The sequence below is a fragment of the Typopeltis vanoorti genome, chromosome 3 (assembly GCF_054136105.1).
Source record: "Typopeltis vanoorti isolate ZY-2024b chromosome 3, IOZ_Tvanoo_1.0, whole genome shotgun sequence".
NCBI lineage: Eukaryota > Metazoa > Arthropoda > Arachnida > Uropygi > Thelyphonidae > Typopeltis > Typopeltis vanoorti.
Window position 1 is genome coordinate 151,825,602 of NC_143551.1, and position 22,152 is coordinate 151,847,753.

Sequence of the window (22,152 nt, forward strand, 5' to 3'; positions counted from 1 at the left end):
GACCAAAATTATAGTTTCCTCCTTTTGCAACATTGTCTTCAATTGCTATTCTAAAGTAAATTTAATAGAGCAAAGTATTCACCATAACAAACCATTCTTGTAGTCCAGACTGTTGAAGTTTCTAATGAAAACAAGTGAAACTGGAATGAAAATAAGTAATTTATTAAATTAAATGAATTATTTACAGGCTAACATTTCATCAAAGACACTTTAATAATACACAGTGAAGACTGAGGATAAAATGACCTCAAGTCACAAACAAGGAGAGCGAAAGCAGTTCTCTTCATGGTAGTCTTTGATTAACCCTCAACAATGAAGCAGATGAAATACTCAGACCACTTTAAGATTTTTCATGGATCAAAATAGCATGACAGCATTATGCCTTGTAACATGTAATTACTGTAATCTGATGTTAGTCCCTTCATGACCATTGTAGAGCCATTAGTGAATTAACTGTATCAAAACCGCCTTTGTTACTTGACTTAAAGTATATTGTTTTACTTGGAATTTCCTTCAGTGTCCTACGAGATTTGAACTGTTTCTAATCCCAAAGATGAAAATTTTTCATTTGTGAAAATAAATAATCTATTCTGAAAATGTAACAAAAGATTACCTTAGCAATGAATTTATTTAATAAAAGTAAATTTGCCATCTTTTATTCTTCAAATTAGTGCAATGGAACAAGTCAATTTATGTTCATTTAATGATAATAATCTATAAATTAAAGATGCCAAGAAATTATACTTGTATATAGAGGCTAATGACTTCACATCAATTGCTTAAGCATCCCAAAATACAAATGCACATATCCTTACAGACATGTATAATGCATAACATTATACATGTACGTACATAAGGATATGTGCTTTGCATGTGACATTTTCACATGCATGGAATTTATATTCCATGCATGTGAAATATCCACTAATGCATGGATATTTCACATGCATTAGTATGGAATGCCAAGTTCCTTGGCATTCCATACTAATGGCCTCCAAACCTCCTGAATTCTATAGAAATCGTATTATAAAGCTTTCACAATGTTGGAAGAGCGTTATTGATTCAAATGGAGAACATATACTTGATTAAATTAGCAACTGATTTATCTTTTATATCCTTTCAAAACTTAATGCTAAAAATGACATTACTTTTGGGATGACCTGATACATCAAGGCCAGTAGAGAGGGTAGTGCTGATGGGAAGACAGGGCATGCACTAAATGATGTGCAGGACTGATAGTGTAATCTGTTAAAGATTCTAACACATACTTGTTGAATGCTTTCATTTCTCTGCTACCAACTTTTCCATAATGAAGTTATATTTCCACAATTGTATGGATTCATGTCAAAGACATGCAAAGTGCTAAGCATGTTGGATTCCTTAACTGACTTACTTTTCTTAAACACTGTCAAGACAATGTTTAATCTGTGAATGTGAGGATTAAAGAAAACTTCTGCTTCCATCAAGCACTCAGAATCTATATAAAAGGCTAGCCGATCTTTACTAAAGAAAGCAAATACAAAATACTCACAGGATACTTAACGTTGTAAACGTGACGTGTTATGACCTTTACCTTAAGCTTGCTAAGTCATTTTCAGGCCTGACATTTGGACATTCATATAACACCTCTTAGCCAAAAGTGAACTAAGAATATTTAATGATAATAATAATAAAGTTTAATTATGAGGATCAAGACCCTTGCAAGAAAGAAAAATATCAAGAAATTCTGGCAGACAAGACGATCCATAACTTGTCAGATTGTACACTTTCAAACAATGAAGTTTAAATTTTACATAATGGCTTCAATTTTGCAACTGCTCTGGAAAAATCAAACCATGGCAAATATTGAATTCACAATCACGACTACCACAAGATGAAGAGGACACCATTAGGCAAGAAGCCTCTGCTCTGCTTTAAAATGTGAGCCTTCCAAAAAAGCAATATCTCTAAATGAGAAAAAGCAACTTGAAAAAATCTCAAATTATCAAAAGCACAGCAATAGTGAAAGCAGACAGAGAAAATGCCATGATAATTTTAAATGCTGAAGACTAATAACAATTTAAAGTATTTTGTAACTTTTTATGTTATTTAATACTTTTTAAAGTATTAAATAACATAAAACAATTTTTATGTTATTTAATATTATTAATTAATATCTTTATTTCAATTCATGTCTCTACTTAAAAATATTCCCTTTAATACTTAGCGATATAACATCACGTGGCTTGTTCTATTTTTAAATGATCTATTGTTAGTATTTCACCTTGTATTTTTTTAAAACTGTTCTTGTAGTGCCACTGAAGATGGTGTTGTGTCTTGAATAAACTAAGAAATGCTTTAACACGTATTATTCAGGACACAACTTTAATTTAACTTAGGCAGAGAATGTGGAATGTTGGCAATAGATTAGAAAGATAACTTTATGTATATAAATCAAATTTAAGAGCAAGAAATTGTACAAAATTGTATAAAAATGTTTGTAAGACATAATCTGTAATGCATGTGGGCCAGATATAGAAATCAATGTAAGCTGTTAAATCTACTTAAGAACCCCATTTCATGTACTAAAGTAGCAAAGCCTGTGAGCCAGAGTTCAAGGGTCACCTTTACCGTCCTGTGTTATGCATACAAAAAAGGGGAAGTTAGTTACTGGAAAGAGAAAGTAAATCGCTTTCCAAGAAGAGCAAAACAAGTGCACATGCGATGTAATAGAGGGAGCTGAATAAAATGACGTAAATCCACGTGACTGTGTTGGCGGGCATTGCGATGGCCGAGAAACACCGAGAAGAGAAAGAAAACAAAAAGGCCATGCAAACCCCATTCAAGGCTTTTTTTGGGTTCCTGGTTCCTGACCTCTCTCAGACATAGGTCCAGTCCGCTCCGTTGGAGAAGTTCCTGGCTGGCCGTGGAAGGCATTGGTTCATCTGTCGCAGCGTTTGAAATGGGCCAAGCTATTTCCTTGGACTAGGATAGCTGTGCGTTGTCGTGCGACGGAGGAACCAAGCAGATGCCATCCGTTCTGGCGATATTCCCGTGCCATATCCTTTCTTTCCTGTCGAGATTCTATCCGTATAGCTGATCGAAGGTAATCAGATGGAAAGCAGAGCGAGGAAGCCTTGATGACCAGACAAGGCAAGAAGAAAGACAGCATCCAATCAGGGACGGTAAAGTAGACTTTTGTATTGTGAATTCCAGTTATAAAAGAATGTGATCCCCTAAAAGAATTTGTGAAATGGACTAATATTATGGAATTTTAAGAACTATCTAAGATTTGGCTCAGGCCCATTTGTTTAAGAATTGTCTGTCCAGCAAGGCCAGGTTTATTTCTGTATGAGCTAATAGTAATGTATAAAGTAATATAACTAATGACCACGTGAGTGTAGAAAGAGTGACAGTTGCCAAAGAAATAATGTTAAGTTACTTATAGTAGTGTTTATTTGTGTGTTTAGTTAAATTAGTATTGGACCTAGGACCTTACTTGAGAATATTTCAGATAATATGTTAGTAATGCTTGCTTGTATAATTTCTCAAGTTTTTAAACTTGTTCTTTTAAGTACCTGCCTGACCTGTTTCTAATTTATGAATTCAAACAGCCACTCATAAAATTTTGACGAACTTAGCGGGATGAACCCACGTGTATGAATAAACAAAGTGAGCCACGACTGTATGAAAGAGATTAGTGAACGGAGATACAAAGTTTATTTTAGTCTAATCATCATGTATCATTCTGAGAGAGCCATCCTGGGTAAGAGTCCCATCTATCCTAGGTATTAGCTGGCGCAGTTATAACATAAATTTTGTTAATGCTTATCGGGTGAACTCTTTCAGAATGTTGTGTGGTTAAACTATAGAGAGGACAATAGGACTGCTTATTAATAAAGGGGAAAGAATTTAGTAGAGAGTAAACGGCTTATAGAACATGTAAGGAAAATAAGTTAACAGTACAAAATAAATAAAGTAAATGTAAGAAAGAAATAAGAGGATATAACAATGGTCTGCTATTTCCAGACCGAAATATTTGGTTAATTAAATATCTTTCTTGTGTTTACATGCATATATTATTCAATTTAAAGTAACTTATCAGATACATCAGCATATATGCAAACAATGAGCCTTACTGCATCTATAAATAATAAAACTGAGTACGGGATAAGATTACAGTTTGGCCAACTAAAACTATTTCCAAATTAAAAATGTTTTATCCATGCACACACCTAGATAATATGGGCCACATGAGTTAACAGACCTGAAGCTTCACTATGCACACCACTGAAGTCCCATCTATATAAACTTGATAAACATTTTGCATCCAACTCAACAAACATCAGCAAGACACCATCTTACATAAAAAAGTCCACACACACAAACTAAAATCAATATATAAATCTTCAATTAGAGAAGAATAATTGCTTGGTAAGATCCAATGTTGTTCTCTTTTAACAAATGCTCTAGCATACAATAATACACTAAAGTTGTAAATGCAAAACTCTAAGCACTCTCCTAAATTGGGATATTTTACGTAGAACAACTAGCTCTTTAAACAAATTGAAGGTGAAGCAATGGGCTCATCACTTTCAGCTCTTATTGCTAACCAATGCATAAAAATCTTTTGAAAATTTTACACTAAATTCAGCCCCAACCTCTCAAAGTATATCTGAGATATATAGACTGTCTTGACAAAAGCTCATTCTAACTTTTTATAGTTCCAAAGCAACATCACCAATAAATTAGTTTTACTGTTGAAAAGGTAGAGGGGGGTTCTCTTACCTTTTTTGGATACTTTTGTTGCAAGGCAGAGTTGTATTTTTTCCTTAGATAAAAAAATTTTATCTAAGGAGAAGCACCGCATCTGGAACTACAAGCACATCTCACAACAAAGCGAATACAAGATGATAATAATAACAATAATAAAAATACTCCTTCCCAACCAGACTATACATACACTATACTTATTTCTGTCCTATATCCAAGAGACTGGGCCTCTTTCTAAAATGGCTTGGAATGAGACCAGTCTACAAACCTGTGAACAAAGTCCTCATCTTTCTGATACATATCAAAAACTGCTAGGGTCCTCTTTCCATTCCAGGTGTGTACAGTACCCTTGTCAATGTGAAATCCAGTATTTTGGTCAGAAAGGACAGACCACCCTTCACAAGGTGGGGTTGGGGGGGGGGGGGGAGAGAAAGAACATTCTGTATGGGCAACCAAAAAGCAGACTAGCAATATATCAAGGATGAAGACCATTTCATCAGGATGGAAAAAAAGCCAGGCTACTACACAAATCCCAATTCAAATCATAGAAAATGTTCTTAGAAGAAGCTCAAATTCTACAGAAACGAGTTAACTGCAATAATACTGATAGCGCACCACTCCATTCTTCCATCAGCATTAATCACATATGACTACCACTAATTTTGTTCTCGAAGTCACTGTCTTCATTGAGTGTGAATCGTTAAAGTATCTTTGGCAATGCTAGCCTGAAATGGCAAAACATTAGCTTGTAAATAATTAATTTAATTAATAAATTATTTATTTTCAGTATCGTGCATCACATACCTTCTGTTCAAGAAACTTCACCACGAATCAATGGATATTATAAAGCAAAGCAAACTTACATCATTCCAAAGAGGGTAAAAAATGGCATCTAAACATAACACCTGAATTGAACCACCTTTATGTTCTAACATATGAGTAAACCAAACTACTGTGTTTTTTAAGGAGAAATATACACATTTTTAAAAATGTGCAATGTTTTTCCATATATACATCCTTAAAAAAATTAGTAAGATTCTATTGTGCTATTCAAAGATTCACAAAATACATACTCTTTTTTCTTGCATCTTAAGAAAGGTCTTTTCTGCTTTAGTTAATGAAATTTGCTCTGATTTGCTCACAGACCTAACTTGTTCATCATCATCAGGATTATTATTCAATCTTGATACCTGTTCAAGGATCTTCTTTTTGTCCTTACTTTTTTTTTTCCTACAAGCAAAATTTCAGTAAATTGTATTACTATTCTTAATAAAACTTTTCAACTCACCATCTATAACTGCATTCAGTATCATTAATTCAAGATGTTAAATACTTAGTGCATTTTTTTATTACATATCTCACTATTAACATATCTCATTTTTATTATTACATATTTCATATTACATATTTCTTTATTACATATCTTGCTATTAATAAAGTGACTGCTTCCTTGGACAGAGAAGAAGGATACACAGTAATATACTTGGATTTCGTAAAAGCTTTTGATAGAGTACCTCATGATAAGTTGACAGTCAAACTAGAGCAGATGGGGTTGGATATTAGATTAGTGGATTGGATTGGAGACTGGCTATCTGATAGGTATCAACAAGTTGTGTATGGGGGTGCGATATCCAGGAAAAGGAAAGTCACTAGTGGAGTGCCTCAGGGGTCTGTTTTAGGGCCATTACTATTTAACTTGTATATTAATGATATTGGCGAAGATTTGGATGGAGATGTTCAGTTGTTTGCAGATGATGCAAAGTTGGGACGAACCATAAAGAGTAGTGAAGATGATGTGGCCTTGCAAGAAGACTTGAATAAATTGAGTGATTGGGCAAGCAAATGGGGGATGCGAGTTCAATGTTGCAAAATGTAAGGTTTTAAAATTTGGAAAACAAAGATGGGATGCAGAATTTATGCTTGGTGAGAATATATCGTGGGAAGTAGAGGAAATAAGAGATCTGGGGGTGATAGTGGATAAGGATCTAAAATTTAGGGGATACATTGTCAAAATTGTGAAGACACCACAAAGACTTCTGGGAATGATGCGGAGGACACTGATGTGTAGAAGTAGAGAGATTCTTGTTCCATTGTATAAGGCTTTGATTAGACCACACATGGACTATTGTGCCCAGATTTGGTCACCGGGTTTTCAGAAGGATGAAGAGATGTTGGAAAGGGTCCAAAGGCGACTGACTAAGGCAGTTTCTGACTTCTGGAATGCTGACTATGAGGAAAGATTGAGAAGATGTAATTTGCAGAGTCTGGTGGAGAGAAGGAAGAGGGGAGATATGATAGAGACCTACAAGTTGGTAAGGGGTTGTTATAAGATCAATGGTGGAGAAATTCTACAGAAAATAGTGGGAGATCAGGGGAGAACCAGAGGTCATCCCTGGAAACTGTATAAAGAGGGTGTGAGTAGGGGAGTGAGAGGCAGGTTTTTTTCATGCAGAGTTGTGAATGATTGGAATGCCTTGCCTGATAGTGTGGTGTCTGCAAGGATTTTGAGTGTGTGTGTGATAAAATGACCTCCCAGATGAGTCTTTGATGCCATGAGGTCTTGTTTAATAATAATAATAATAATAATAATTAACTCAAAATGAAAATATTCATAATCAGAAAAATAAATACAAATTCTAGGAAAAACCTTTATAATTTTTATAAATTGCAATCTTTCTATCTTGGTTGCAAATAAGATAGAAAAATTGCAATTCTAAAATCACAACATTTATGTGAACAGGGATTAAAAGAGGGACTGTAATTATTCTTCTTCAAATAGCCAAGACAGAATGTACAACAGGAATAAACTTTGTGAGTCTAAAATGCTGCCAGAAGTGATGCTTTTTGTCATCTGCCACAAATGGATGGTGGCAGATGTTTGGATATGTATATATAGTTGGATATGATCAACTTCAGTAGTGTTCAGTCTGCAACAACCAAATCTCTTCCCTACTCAGTAGTTTCTGGCCTATTTAGTAGCCCTGATATATTTTCCAGCAAATAGACATTAAAACTATCCAGGAGTGAACTAATGCAGGCAAAAATCAAGGTATGGAATACAACACAACTTAGAAGAAAGGCCAAGTCTTTACAGTACTATACACCATTAGCTGGTAGATGAGTTTTACTGCCCAGTATGTCGTCAACGGCAAAGGTTGGTCAATTGGTAGAGCCTCTGCTACTAATTGGCTCAGTTAAATAAGTTTGAGCGTGGCTAGTAGTTGGAAGGGAACCAATCGTTCGATGCTGTTGGCACACTCTCCCTCGATGAGTCTTTGGACTCCCTGGAGGTGTCAAATAATAATAAAAATAATAATAATAATATAGAAACTTGAAATGGAATAGGCAAAGTTTGAATCACAGAGATAATATCCAGTTTACTTTTTCCCAATTTCTTCTAGCATAAGTTTCTCAGAGTTACAACAGGCATCATGTAGACTCAACATTCTTATTTTCAAGATGTTTTAAAATAGTTATTCTGCAAAATAACTGTTTTAAGCTACAAAAGATTTAATGGATAAAAATATGTTTAGGGAAAAAAAAAAAAGAAAAAGGTTATAAAACTTTATAGCTTATTTAGCTAATGTCAGACCAGCATCATAATACAATGGGATCAAGGTAAACAATGTAAATCTGTTAAAAAAAAACATGTTTAAAGTGATAGCAACATCAGTTTTCTTAAAATAACTGCAGCAGAAAGATTACATTTAAATGGGTTTTTTTAATAGCTACTTCCCAAATATGACTTTGAGATGGAATCAGCATTGACTTTTGAAGCCCGTGACGTTTGTGTACAGCAAGGGTGGTCAAATGAGTAGGAAAAAACAGAATACACTATAATGAGCAAAACTACAGGTAGGGTTAGTGGTTAGTAAGAGCAAGGTCATTTATTATAGGGGAAAAAGGGCAGACAATAGAATAGAACCCTCGGATGCTCCTACACTGGTGGAAAAGGCATCCACTAACATACAATATTAAGCAGAGAGAAAGCCTACCCATACCAAAGATGATAGTCAAAATGTCAAGAGCACAGGTTTCACCAAATCTTTTTGTGGCACCACATGTCCAAAAGTAGGTGACATGCTAGAGATCTGTCATGAATCTAGTAGTTTAATCCACACTAAAAGTCAGTTACTAATTAAATGGTGGGCCTCTACATAGCATTGCTTACCAAATACATTGCTTATCTAATTATAAGAATAGGCTAGGTCTTAATTTATTATGTCTATACACAAATGCCAGGAGCATTAGAAACAAAGGGGTTGAGTTTGTTGCTTTATTGAATACGATGTGGCTTAAAATTGTTGTCATTAGTGAAACCTGGCTATCAGAATCAGATATGGTAAGTGGGATCGAATGTAATGGATACAGTATTTTTAGGAATGACAGAAGAGATAGGAGAGGAGGAGGAGTGCTACTAATGATATCAGATGACGTAAGTCCAGTTAGGATAGAAATACAAGAAAACAATGATGGTAACAATGTCCCATGTAGCGATGAGTTTGAGTCTATTTGGTGTGAAGTGGAGGTTAACAGAATGAAATATATGGTGGGGGTGTTGCTACAGACCTAGCAGCTCAGTTGTAGGGGACGAAGAATTGCATCGCCAATTTAGCCTTATGGGTACCAAGCGAATGATCATTATGGGTGACTTTGATTTTCCAAACATTGATTGGGTAGAAGAGAAATCTCGTGATCAGAAAGAACAGGAATTTATTGAATTGTTGCGGGATAACTTTCTCAAGCAGCATGTGAAAGAAGGAACTCGAGGTCAAAGAGTGTTGGATTTACTCATAGCATCAGAAGGGATCTCTGTCAAGAATATAGCTATTTTACCACCAATTAGTGACAGTGATCATGCTGGTCTTTCTTGGGAAGTATCTACTTGTATTGAAGCTCCGATTAAATCAGGCTACATGCTGAATTACAAAGCTGGAAATTATGATCAACTTAGAAGAATATTATCTTTGGTTCCATGGTATCAGTTACTGAATGGAAAAAATGTCAGCAATGCATGGGAATGATACCATAGAAAATGGAAGGCGGGGAGAGAACATGGGGGCATCCATGGAAGTTAAGGTTATTCTCAGTTAAGAAAGGGGTAAGAGCTAGGTTTTCTCTCAGAGAGCAGTGAGTGAGTGGAATAATTAGGTGTAGTGACTGCATCTAATATAAATTAATTTAAGGGAAGGTAAGATATCTTTGAAAAGTGCTTGAATCAGGCGGTAGTATCTGAATGTATCCCTAGTGTTCGAAGAGTAAATAGCTTGGGTGTGAAATGGATGTGCAGCCTTATTAAGCTAGAGATCCACAAGAAGAAGATGTGGAAAGAGTATCGTGAGAATAAGAGTGAAAGGAGTTATGAAATATATAAAGCTCAGGCCACAAAAGTAATGAGCATTGTGAGGAAAGTTAAATCACAGAATGAAAAGAAATTGGTCATACAAGCAAAAGGCAATCCGAAAGAATAATTTTATTGTTATGCCGCAAGTAAAAGAAAGAATGAATGTGGAAGAATAACTATTGAATGCAGATGGTACACGAGTGTTGGACGCTAAGGAGATTGTTCGGTTAACGAGTGCTCACTTTGCTAAGACATATCAACCAGGTGTACGTAGTATGATGCACAGTGCTATTGCTACGTTGGATGAAGAGTTAGAGGTTCATGAAAATGAGGTTGAAGAGCTTTTGCCTAACCTGGATAGAATCTGTCAATAGGGACAGATGGAATATCTGCTCATTTGTTAAAGGAATGTTTAGCTGAATTGGCTAGGCCTTTCACACATTTGTATAACTTGAGTCTCAGCTCAGGAATGATACCACAGGAATGTATGATAGTTCCATAGCACAAGGGTGGTGCAAAAACTGATGTGTCTAACTACCAACCTATTAGTATTTCTGGTGTGGTAGTGAAGATTTTAGAGAAGTTAGTAAGAACTCGCATAAAGAAATGGTTTGACCATTCTATACTCTGCAGGGAACAGCATGGGTTTACTAAAGGAAGGTCATGTTTTAGCAATTTGCTCATATTTTATAACAATGTTACTGCCAAGTTGGATAAAGGAAATGGATACACTATGATAATGTTGGATTTTTCTAAGACATTTGATAGGACCACACGATATGCTGTTGCGTAAACTGGAAAATATGGGATTGGAACATAATCTATTGACTTGGATCAGGGGATGGTTAACAGACTGATATCAAAAAGCGGTATACAGTGGATGTGAATCTGCCAGATTTAAGGTAACCAGTGGTGTACCTCAGGGTTCAGTCCTTGGGCCATTATTGTTCAATCTATACATTAATGACTTCAAGCAGGGTCTATCATCAGATTTGCAATTGTTTGCTGATGATGCAAAGATAGGCAGGGCAATCAGGGATGCTACTGATATTCAGCAATTACAAAATGATTTGAATAGACTGAAAATCTGGGCAAACGAAAATAGCTGTCAGTTTAACGTTAGTAAGTGTAAAGTTATCCACTTTGACGTGATTAAGATCCAGCTGCATATTATATTAGCAGAGTTATGGTACAAGAAACTGAAGAGGCAAGGGATCTTGGTGTATTGGTGGATAAGAATTTAAAGTTCAAAGGTCACATAGCAAAAGTTGGAAATACAACTCAAAGGATAATTTCTATGCTGAAGCAAACCTTGACATGTAAGAATAAGGAAGTAATTTTTCCTCTTTATAAGGCTTTGATAAGATCACACTTGGATTACTGTGTGCAGATTTGGTCTCCCGGGTTCCAAGGGGATAAAGAAGCTATGGAAAAGGTGCAAAGAAGAGTTATAAAAATTATATCCGGATTATGGGATTTAGATTACAAGGACAGATTGCGAGTATGTGGATTACAGGCTCTGGTTAACAGGAAAAAGAGGGGTGATATGATTGAGGTCTATAATCTTTTGAATGGGTGTTATAGCATTTCAAGTGATGAAATTTTTCATTATATGGAAGGCAGGGAGAGAACACGGGGACATCCATGGAAGTTAAGGTTGTTCTTAGTTAAGAAAGGGGTAAGAGCTAGGTTTTTCTCTCAGAGAGCAGTGAGTGAGTGGAATAATTAGGAGTAGTGAATGCATCTAGTATAAATTAATTTAAGGGAAGGTATGACAGCTGGGTTGGGTAATTTACAGCCTCCCCTCAATGAGTTCTTGACTCACTGGAGGTCTCAGATAATAATAATAATAATAGCAAAGAAGTTGACTGGCAATGACATCCTCCATTATTTTAGAGGTGAGGACAATGGGTCAATTTTTTTTTTCTTTTGGAATGTGTTGAATCTAGGCTTCATTATATGTGATAGGGTAGATGCTGGCTAAATAAGAGCCCAGAGACAATGTATTGAGGTATTAATTCTGGGATACAACTTCTGCATGCAAGTAGGAGCAATTACAGAACACTTTTTTTTTACTTAAGTATAAAGAGCTAATAAGCTTCATTTCGGCAATGAAAACATTACTTAAATTAAGGGGATATTAAATCCCGCATAGTTTTAAAACCGAATAAGAAACTCAAAGATCGGAATCAGGGAGAAATCGGCAAGAAACTCTCTGATTCCAATCTTTGAGTTTCTTATTCGGTTTTAAAACTATGCGGGATTTAATATCCTCTTAATTTAAGTAACTTTTTTTTTAGTATTTATCATTCCTACTAAGTGACTTTTTTCCTATTTCCAAACTCTTGTAACAATCAATTCCTCTTTATATTTTTACCAAAGCAATATTATAAGAATGTTGTCCAGATTGGATTAGCAAAACATCAATTACCTGGTCCCAATGGCATTTCTTCAATGTCTGAAGGTTTATGTTCCAAGTCAACTCCTGTTTTGTGTTACTTTTTTTATTTTTATGTTATCATATTTCACTGGTTTTTATTCCTCTTGTAGAACAGAAATTAGCCAATATTCAAACTATTTCTAAGAACATAAAATGTTACCATCCTTATCATTTCTCTCTGTAGGATATCTGCTATCTAACGATATCCGATTTTCTTTCATTTTTTTAGAGGCGACCAAATTTGATAAAATATTTAAATAAAAAGGAATGGATAACTTTTTTTTTTTTTTATTATTATAGTTAAACATTTCCAAAAATGTATAGCAGAAAAATGCATTGTTGTAATAATTAGAAATGTTAATATAAGAAAGCTATGTTACTCACGGCCCATCGAAAACTATTTGATTGTGATATTTTTAACAAAGTGCTTGACCCTAGTGTAGTTTTTTAATTTCTGTAACAAATGAAAAAATTATTGAACTTTCTAACAATGTTTTAACAGCATTGAAGAACTGCTGACTATTGACAAGTACCCTTTACCTCACTGCCATATTGATTAATACATCGGACAGTAGGACGCTTGCCCAAACATTGTACTTCCGAAGAGGAAGGTGAATGAGTGTGAGAGAGAAAAATAGAACAGCTGTTGTATTCATTAAAACACAGAAAGAGACAACGTCTAGAGAGGAGTTGGAAGTTTTAGGGGAGAAAATAGTTTTAGAGAATTTCTGAAGCCAGAAAGGTGGATAAGAGTGTTATTATTATTACATGACACCTCCAAGGAGTCTGAAAAGCGTATCCTCTCTCCAGCCTTTTGGCTGGAGAGAGGATACGCTAACCAGCTGAAACTGAAGTTTTTTTCTCTTCTGTCTGTCTTCCTCTTTTAAAATGGAAACTAATCACTTTTAGGATGTTCGGGATGCCTATTTTTGTATACTTACAACAAACTTACTTCTCTAGTTTGGACACTGAAATATGATGTTACTATCTTGATTAATGGTATCTATTCATGCTTGGTCTTTTACCAAGAATTTTACTATTTGTAGTCTTCTTAAGAATACTCTCATTTTCCATACAAAAAACAAGTCTTGCCCAACTTTTTGAACTTCATTATATTAGATTCCTTTCTTTCCTTTGAAGGCACTTTATAGAATTGATATACTCATGGTTGTATCTGATCCTCCTGACACAAACACTAGGCCAAATGATTTTTCTAAGGATTTTCCTTTAAAAAACTAAAATCAAGTTCTTTATTCTCACTACAAATAACTAAAACAATCACTAGTATGGATTCCCACTACTGCTGATCAACTGAGAACCTTCTTGTTTATGTTATCCACTTTTGAACAAATGGAATGAAAAAAATTGGTAATCACATATTGTTGCTCTTGATATCTCTAAGGCATGTGATTAGGTCTCACAAGACTGTTCTTTCACCTGCTCCTATATATCAATAATCTGCTCTAGCCAACAGCAAATCCAATCCTCCATTCTGCTGATGTAAATAAACTACACTAGAATTGATATATGATAAGCCTTGCACTATGCAAATAAACAAAACTTTCAGAATATCTACTTCTACTGTTCTTCAATGGAATTCTAATGCAAGGCTAGCAAAACTAACTTCTTGTTATTAAAACTTTTCTTCCCGCCTTACTTTCGATAACAACTATCTCTGGACAAGACATGCCACCTCTTTTCTTCACCTCACCAATTTTTTTTTTTTTTTTTGGTACAAACATATTACATGCTTTGCCTTCTCGTCATTCAAGATATTAGGTTTCCGCTATTACTCCACCTCTGAACAATTACTAACTCTACAAATCGCAAACCAACAATTGAATACTGCTCTCACATTTGGTTTTTCCCTAAGAACTCCCTATTACAGAATTTACTCGAATATAACTCGCATATATTTCCTCAAAATTAAAGTGAAAAAAACGTAGTGCGAGATATATGCAAGGATTTTTGGAAAGTAAAGTTTTTCAGGAAAAAACTAAATTGATGTTTATAATTAAATCCTCAGTAGTTAGTCATTATAATTTGAATTGCTCATATAGAGCCTCCACAGCTCAGTCAGTAGAGACGAAGCTGTTTGGTCGGAAAGACCTGGGTTTGATTCCCATCCAGACATGAGAAACCTTTATCTGGTCTCTTTCAACTAAAGGCAAGTTAGCCAGTCTCATACGGAGGTAAAGGGTTTTTTTTCATCCAGAAACTGGGATGTTTCATTCCTCAGAACAGGCAAACTGGCCCCACGAACACACATGAATTTACAGTCAAAAAATACATATAGTTAATCCTTCATTAAGTGGGCTCAAACCTATCCTAACGGACAGGGAAAAAAAAAAAAAAAAAAAAAAAGGGGGGGGGGGAATCCCACACAGATGAATAAATAAATTGCTCACACTATTTATAAAATGAATGCATTTAAATTTTAATTATCAACGTTATTTACATGACTGGCCACTCACCTTCATCACACAATATATTTGAATCTTTAGCAACAATGCTTATGTAATTAAATGAAAACAAGCAGTTTCATTATTGCATGTCCTTTTATCATTTTGGAATCATAAGATAACCATGATTTAAAAAAACTAAAGGGTATAACTTACCATGAACTTCCTATATGCTATTGCTACTTCCGGTCTCGAGAGCAGTTTCCTCGTGTGCATTGTCAATCTATCCAAATAGTGTCATCTTCACTCCCATTCAGGGCATTAGAGGTGTCGGTTTTTAAAAAAAACTGTTGGCAATTATTTCTGGTGAAATCGTGTCCCAAGCTCTCAAAATCCAGTTGGACAACAGTTCTAATGGTGGTCTCTTAATCTTCCCTGCTGGAGTTAGGTTGTAGACACCAGCTGCCCACTCCATTTAGAATTTTCTTACATAGTCCTTGAATGGTTTGTTGATGATCTAAGATCTGTAGACAAGGTATGTAAGACCACCAGGAACAACAGCCACATCAGTCTTCACATCTGGAAGTTTTTTTTACTATTTCTGCCATAACAACATTCACTACCTAAAGTTTTTTTTGCGAGGTATATGTGAAACTTTTTAATTTCTTTTTTTTTTTTTTTTTTTTTTTTGTAAAGTAAAATTAGGGTTGCAAGATATACAAGAGTGCGAGTTATATTTGAGTAGTTGTATTTACAAGGAAATATTTCATATTTCCTTGTAAAAATAATATAATTTTTTTTTTTTTTTTTACACAATGCAATTTTTATTATCATTTTGGATTTCTATTTTAATGCTTACTTTTATTTAAATTTTTGTTAACTTATACAACACCTGCTGCTGTTTTCTATATTTTCATTTAATAGAAAAAATACCTCAGGAGCTTACTGCTACCAAGCACATTCCCTAGGTGGCACAAGAGAATGATCCTTAGATATGAAGGTTAGCTGAGAAATAAGCAGAGGCAACTCTGACAAATAGTCAGTTGTGGACTAACAGTAGTAGTTGCTAACATGATGTGGGGTAGCAGGGCTAGTAATCTCAACCAAAACCTCACATTATCCTATGACAACACTAAGAAGTTGGTGCTACCACATAAGTTCTAGCTCTGCTAGGGAATACTCTCTACAGGAACAACTACAGAGTCCCTTTGCCAAGTAGAAGAAAATTGTGTTGTCAATGATGAAAGGCTCTGACTGGCAGATGAATTGACATAGCCCAATCAACAGGTGGCAATCCTAGCCACCTGTTGATTAGCAAGTTAGTTACAGTATTCTGCCAGTTCTACGGATGTGAAATCGAAGCTTTGCAACAATACTACTGCATGCAGGGCAGCTGACACAAATGACCCACAAGCACAGGGAATGGATGAAAAATTGGCTATGCAGTCCTCAAGAAGACATTTTCACATCTTAATTGTATACATCAGAACACTGCATAAAACTGGTAAGCTGAGACTACTCGAATAAGGGTTAAAATTCTTTAGATGGAAAGTGACCGGAATTTCATTGATACACTGGATGGACAAAAGTATGGTAGTGAAGTAAGGATGTACTACTCTGGAAGAAGATATCAGCAGCATAGAAAAGGAGTTGCAATATAATCAGAAAAAAAATTTCATAAATACCATCACTGACACAAGATCCATCTCTTCAAGAATCTTATCAGATTTAAAGCAAAAAAAAAAAAAAAAACCTTTATATTAAAATTAGTACCAGTTTATTACGACATTGTTAGCAGTGCTAATCTCAGGTGGTATGGTCACTTAAACACAATGGGTGAGGAAAGATTAGCAAAACAAGTGTTCTCTGCCAGGTTGGCATGAAAAAGGCCCAGAGGAAGACCAAGATATAGGTGGATTGATACACTAAAAAGTGCCTTAGAAGACAGAAATATAAGACCTGATAATATTAGAGTCCTGACATTTAACAGACTGATTCGGAGGAAAATTGTATATAGGAAGTAAGTAATTATGTAAATTTTTCATGTAGTACTATCATATCCTGTACACCCCTTGAGCATAAATGTCAGGAATTTGATGATAATGATGACCAGTTTATTACCAATACAATATTTTACCATAGGAAAAGTCATAAATACACTGAGCCCTTGCCCAATCTCTGTACAGCCAAAATAAACACTAAATTTGCTAAAAAGAAAATAACACCCAGAACAAATAATAAAAACTCAGCATGCAAACATCAGTATGGAGAAAACTTGGAGCAATACGAGAAGACATGGGAAACTGCTGGAATCGAGTAACAAAGAATTGCTGGACACAGCAGCAAGGATTTTGGTTTACTCCAAAAAGAGTGACCATGTATGAATGACTGGAGACATTTTAGAACTAGTAGAGAAGGAGGGGGGAGAGAGAGATAGATGAAAAACAAAAACACCTGAAAACAATCGCTTGTAATTTACTCAAGAAACAAGTAGAAAATGCAGAGAAAGAAAGACCCAGTGGGTGAAAGAAAAAACAGAAGAATGCAAAGATGCATTTGAAAAAAATGACACCAGAACTTTGTACAAAACAATCAAAATTGCAAAGAGTTACTCCTCTTACCCCCACCACTATGCTCAATGGTAATAGGAAACTCAGCAGAAATAAAATCTGGACAAAACAATTTTTGCAATAACTCAAAAAATAAGAATATCCCCTATCACACCCATCAACCAAAAGAATAGATCAAATAGAATCGAAACCAAAAATTCTAGAAATTATCACAGCAAAAAAATCAATGAAAAATGAAAAGGCTTGCTCATGGACTGGAGAGAATCCCAAAAGAACTATGACAAGGAGGAGAAGAAGGGACTATACAATACCTGAACTATTTATTCAACCTAATATTAGAAAGAGGAAATCCCTGATGACTGGAGAGTCAGTAAAATCATCCCAATATGTAAAAGAAAATGTGACAACTATGAACCTATATCACTGCTGAGCCATACAAGATATGTATTAGAATCATTCAAAATAGAATAAAAAAAAAATTTGAAAAAAATAATAGAACAACAATAACAACAACAAATAGAATTCACAAATGGAGAGGAATCAGCAATACAATCTTCATTTTACAGAGACCAGCAGATCTGGCTTACAAAAAGCAAAAAAACATCTTTTTGTATGCTTTACAGACTAAAAAGCAAGCCTTCAATTCAGAAACACTACATTAACAAAGGACTCAAACCGCCGGCAAAGGTTGGTCGATTGGTAGAGCCTCTGCTACTAATGGCTCAGTTAAGTAAGTTTGAGCGTGGTTAGTAGTTGGAAGGGGGCCAATCGTTCGATGCTGTCGGCACACTCTCCCTCGATGAGTCTTTGGACTCCCTGGAGGTGTCAAAATAATAATAATAATAATATCTAAATCAAATTTATAATCAAATATTTGATATAATAAAGTATAATCAAAAAGTGCTATAAAGACAATAAAAAAATTTAGGAATATTGAAACAAGTAAAATCCCATCACAGAGGGAAGTCATGCAAGACTGCCCCCACCCCATCTCTCTCCCTCCCTACTTGTTCAACCTGTTCCTCAGAGAGGTGGTTAGAGAATCCTTCAAGAACTGCCTGGGATAACTGTCAATGGAAGAAATATGCAGATGATATTGTTCTGACAGCCGATAACTCAGAGAACCTAAAATGAATAATTTTTAATCGAAATTTAACCAGTAACATATACAACTTAGAGATAAATCTCAATAAGACAAAATTTATCGTAATAGGCAGAGTGATAAAATGTGTCAATGTTACAATAAACAATAGAAGAATAGAACAAGACAGTTTCAATTATCTCAGATCATTAATCACTGAAGATTTAAGTTACATGAAACTATCAAGCACAGAATTAGTCACGAATGGTCAGCAATTAACAAGTAGTTGAATAAAATATTTAGAAACAGAAAAATTTGCCGTAGCTAGCCTAAAGACTTCAACTTATTGATTCTTCCAGTGGCACTGTACAGAGCAGAGAGCTGTATAGCTAGCAAACAAGAAGAAGAAGATAGATTAAAGGGTTTGAAAGTGCTAAAGAGTTAATGGCACATAGTGGAATGAAAAAAAAAAAAAAGGCAAATGATAAAGGGAAGAGTTGAGTGACACTGATAACATCCTAAATAGGCAACAAAAAAGCCAGTTACAGTAGTTTGGGCACACAGCCAAGATGCACCAAGAAAAACTGCCTTATATCCTTCTTTACAGAATGGTTGAGAGTGACTGAGACAGAGGAATACCAAGAAGAAGGTAGCACTGAAGATCCACTCAAGTTTGTCATCATTCCAACAGATGGCAAGGCTGATAGAGAAGAGAACCCAATGGAGGAAAAAAATCCACAGTATTCAACCTGTCCTGAATGATGAGAAAAAACTAATATTATTTAATACTATTTTTAGACTTATTTTAATACTATTTTGAGAATGATGAGAAAAAAATAGTATTGTTTAATACTATTTTTAGCTAAACCCACTAAAGTGACCCTCTACTACATTCTTTCAACATTTTTTTTCTTGATCATTCAATAGGTTTTACTTACTTTTTTATACCACTATCACTCTTCAGCTTCAGTGATCCTTTGACTGCCGCTTGATACTCCGCCATCGTTTACGCCTGGAAACAGAAACACATATTACTTAATATTAAAAAATCAGTGAGGGAAATTAACTTTTCACTTTATTAATTAAATTAATTATTTTATTAATTAAACTGGAGATTTTTTACTTTATTAGTAATGGGGAATTTTTAAAAGGCTAAATTTCAATTTTTCTTTTGCAGAGGCTTAATTTTAAAAGTTTAACTCAGTATATAGAAAATATCCTTGAAATATATAATGGGGATTTAAAACTAATCTAATGATAATACTTTTAAGAAGCTTTACTGTAGTGATGATTCCATGTGGCTTTGAATTAACGACAAAACGTGACGGTTCTGCATTCCCCTGGAAATTTAAAAATTTGCCTATCATGCAATTCCTTACCTTTTAGTGGTAATAGCACATCTCAATAAAACTGTCGCTCATTACTGGAATTAATCCATTTCGATAATCGAACTCTTTTCCTTCCAACGACACACATAAATTATCTACCTTCCACAAACGACAGCAGACTAGCTTACCCAACAGCCACTAGCAACCGAAAACTGTGTACACTTCTGCCTATCGCCACTCTCGTTCACAGATTACGTAATTGCATAATCTTGTCATAAAGTTTCAATTATTTTTTAAGCAGTGATACACTGAAAAAAATAAAAAGTCTGATGAAAAAAATTTGTAAATACCAAAATTAATAAAGATGAAAATAGATGCTGCGATCAAAAAAATAAAAACTCATAAAACCTGAAGTAGAGGCTTACAATAAAGTAAGCTAGAGAAAAGAAAATCGCCTCCGTAGCGCAATTGGAAGAACTACGGTACGTTGCGTCCTTTGATTAGAAAATGCCTAAGTTCGATTCTCGTCATGACGGGAGGAATCTTTATATGGACTTTTTCAAAAACGGTGAGTTAGCCGATCTCATACGGTGGTAGCAGGGTTTTTTTCTCCCAGAAACTCGGGTTTTTCATCCCGCATACAGACAAATCGGACTTCAGAACATACCATTTACAGACAAAAAATAGCTAGCTGTGGTTGTGGTAGTTGATATAGGTGATTGGTAGTAAAAGTTCCGTGTAGCAGTGGAGACGGAGAGTTGTACAGTAGGTGTTCTCCCGCGATGAGTCTTCAGACTCCTTGGAGGTGTCACGAATAATAATAATCAGTGGATGTGGCGTTTGCCAACCACCGCGCTTGGCCGCACGAAGGAAGACTTGGTTTCGAGTCTAATCGGCGACTAGAGGAAATTTTTCTAAGCCTTTTTTCGACCGGTTCCCGAGTTAGTCGATCTCTGGCACGGGCAAGCAGGTTTTTCCTCCCGGAAACTCGGGTTTTTCGTCCTGTAAACTCAAGAAAATCGACCGTAGAACCCACATTATTTCAGACATTAAATATATTGTGTTAGGGTTAGGGACCACGAGATGGCGGCACATTTGAGCCGTCTCTCTTCACTGAGTACCGCTTAATTAGTGATAGCCTTGGGCCATCTTTCTCTGATTGGTACCAGTGGAGATTGAACTGCCCACTCAGTCTCCAAAAGTTAGATAGGGCTAAATGGCCTCGCCTACTCCCCGTATACGGGGAATAAAAAGGCGTTAGCTGATTTTTTTTTTTTTTTTTTTGATAATTTAAAAAAATCTCCATACGAATAAATAAAATTAAAGAAAAATCATAAGGAAGTGAAAATACATTTATAGGACTGTACTTGTCGATAAGTAGGTTTACGTTGTCTGTTTACAAGGTCAATCGATGAATCGTACGTCTTCTATCAGTACCTACATCAATATTGTCTTAATAGATACAAAGCACAGTAGATGTTATATGTATTACTAATACTAGATATCAAAAATGAAAAGATAATGTGAAAAAGAAATCCATATTTATTTACAAGTATAACGATTAATGCATTGATAAGAAATGGCCATGTACGGTGTCCGTAAGTGTTTGTGTGCGTAAGTTTTGATAAAATTTAACTTCAACTTTTTATAATAGATTTGTGTATACTTTAGGGTAGTAAATGATAAAATAGATTAGTATCTACGATTATTTTATTTTATGCATTCATGACATACTTATTTTTTTTCGATATTTTTAGGCTCTGCGGTTCGTCTGCGAGGTTTTTTTTTTTTTTATTGTCGCAAATCTCCAAATAATTTTATTTATTCGAAAAAAAAAAAAAAAAAAAGAACCGCGCAATTCAAACCCGCGTTCTTCGAAGGTCAATTGTATGTACGAAGGTGTCTGAAAGGTTCTCGGCCTCGACCTGTATCCCTTGAAATGGATAAAATCGAGTATCGTGCGGTTATAAAATTCTTTGTAAAAGAAGGTTTAGCGCAAAGAAATTCATTCGAAGTTCATAAAAGTTTATGAACTTCGAATTATATCTTCAAAATGAACCAGTAAACCTCAATATTATAATGGTCTACTTGCCAACATCATAACATAGCGATGAATAAATAGAAGAAATCTGGAGCAGCTTTAAAGACAGAGACAATACAATAATAATGGGAGATTGGAATGCTATAGTGGGAGAAGAGAGCAATGATAATATTTCAGGAAGATTTGGTCTTGGA

At 35.0% G+C, this 22,152-nt stretch overlaps 1 protein-coding gene across 1 annotated transcript in view; it reads right to left on the reverse strand.

Annotated features, from left to right (window-relative positions):
* Positions 1-20,138, reverse strand: part of LOC150108659 (protein FAM32A-like) — a 41,958-nt gene extending 21,820 nt beyond the window's left edge. The window contains exons 1-3 of the mRNA XM_090416137.1: positions 19,969-20,138; positions 19,528-19,601; positions 5,826-5,982 (exon numbers count right to left, since the gene is read on the reverse strand). Of these exons, the coding sequence (XP_090272263.1) occupies positions 5,826-5,982; positions 19,528-19,592 (222 nt within the window). The 5' untranslated portion in view covers positions 19,593-19,601; positions 19,969-20,138. The remainder of the gene's footprint in view (positions 1-5,825; positions 5,983-19,527; positions 19,602-19,968) is intronic.
* Positions 20,139-22,152: the final 2,014 nt, after the last annotated feature.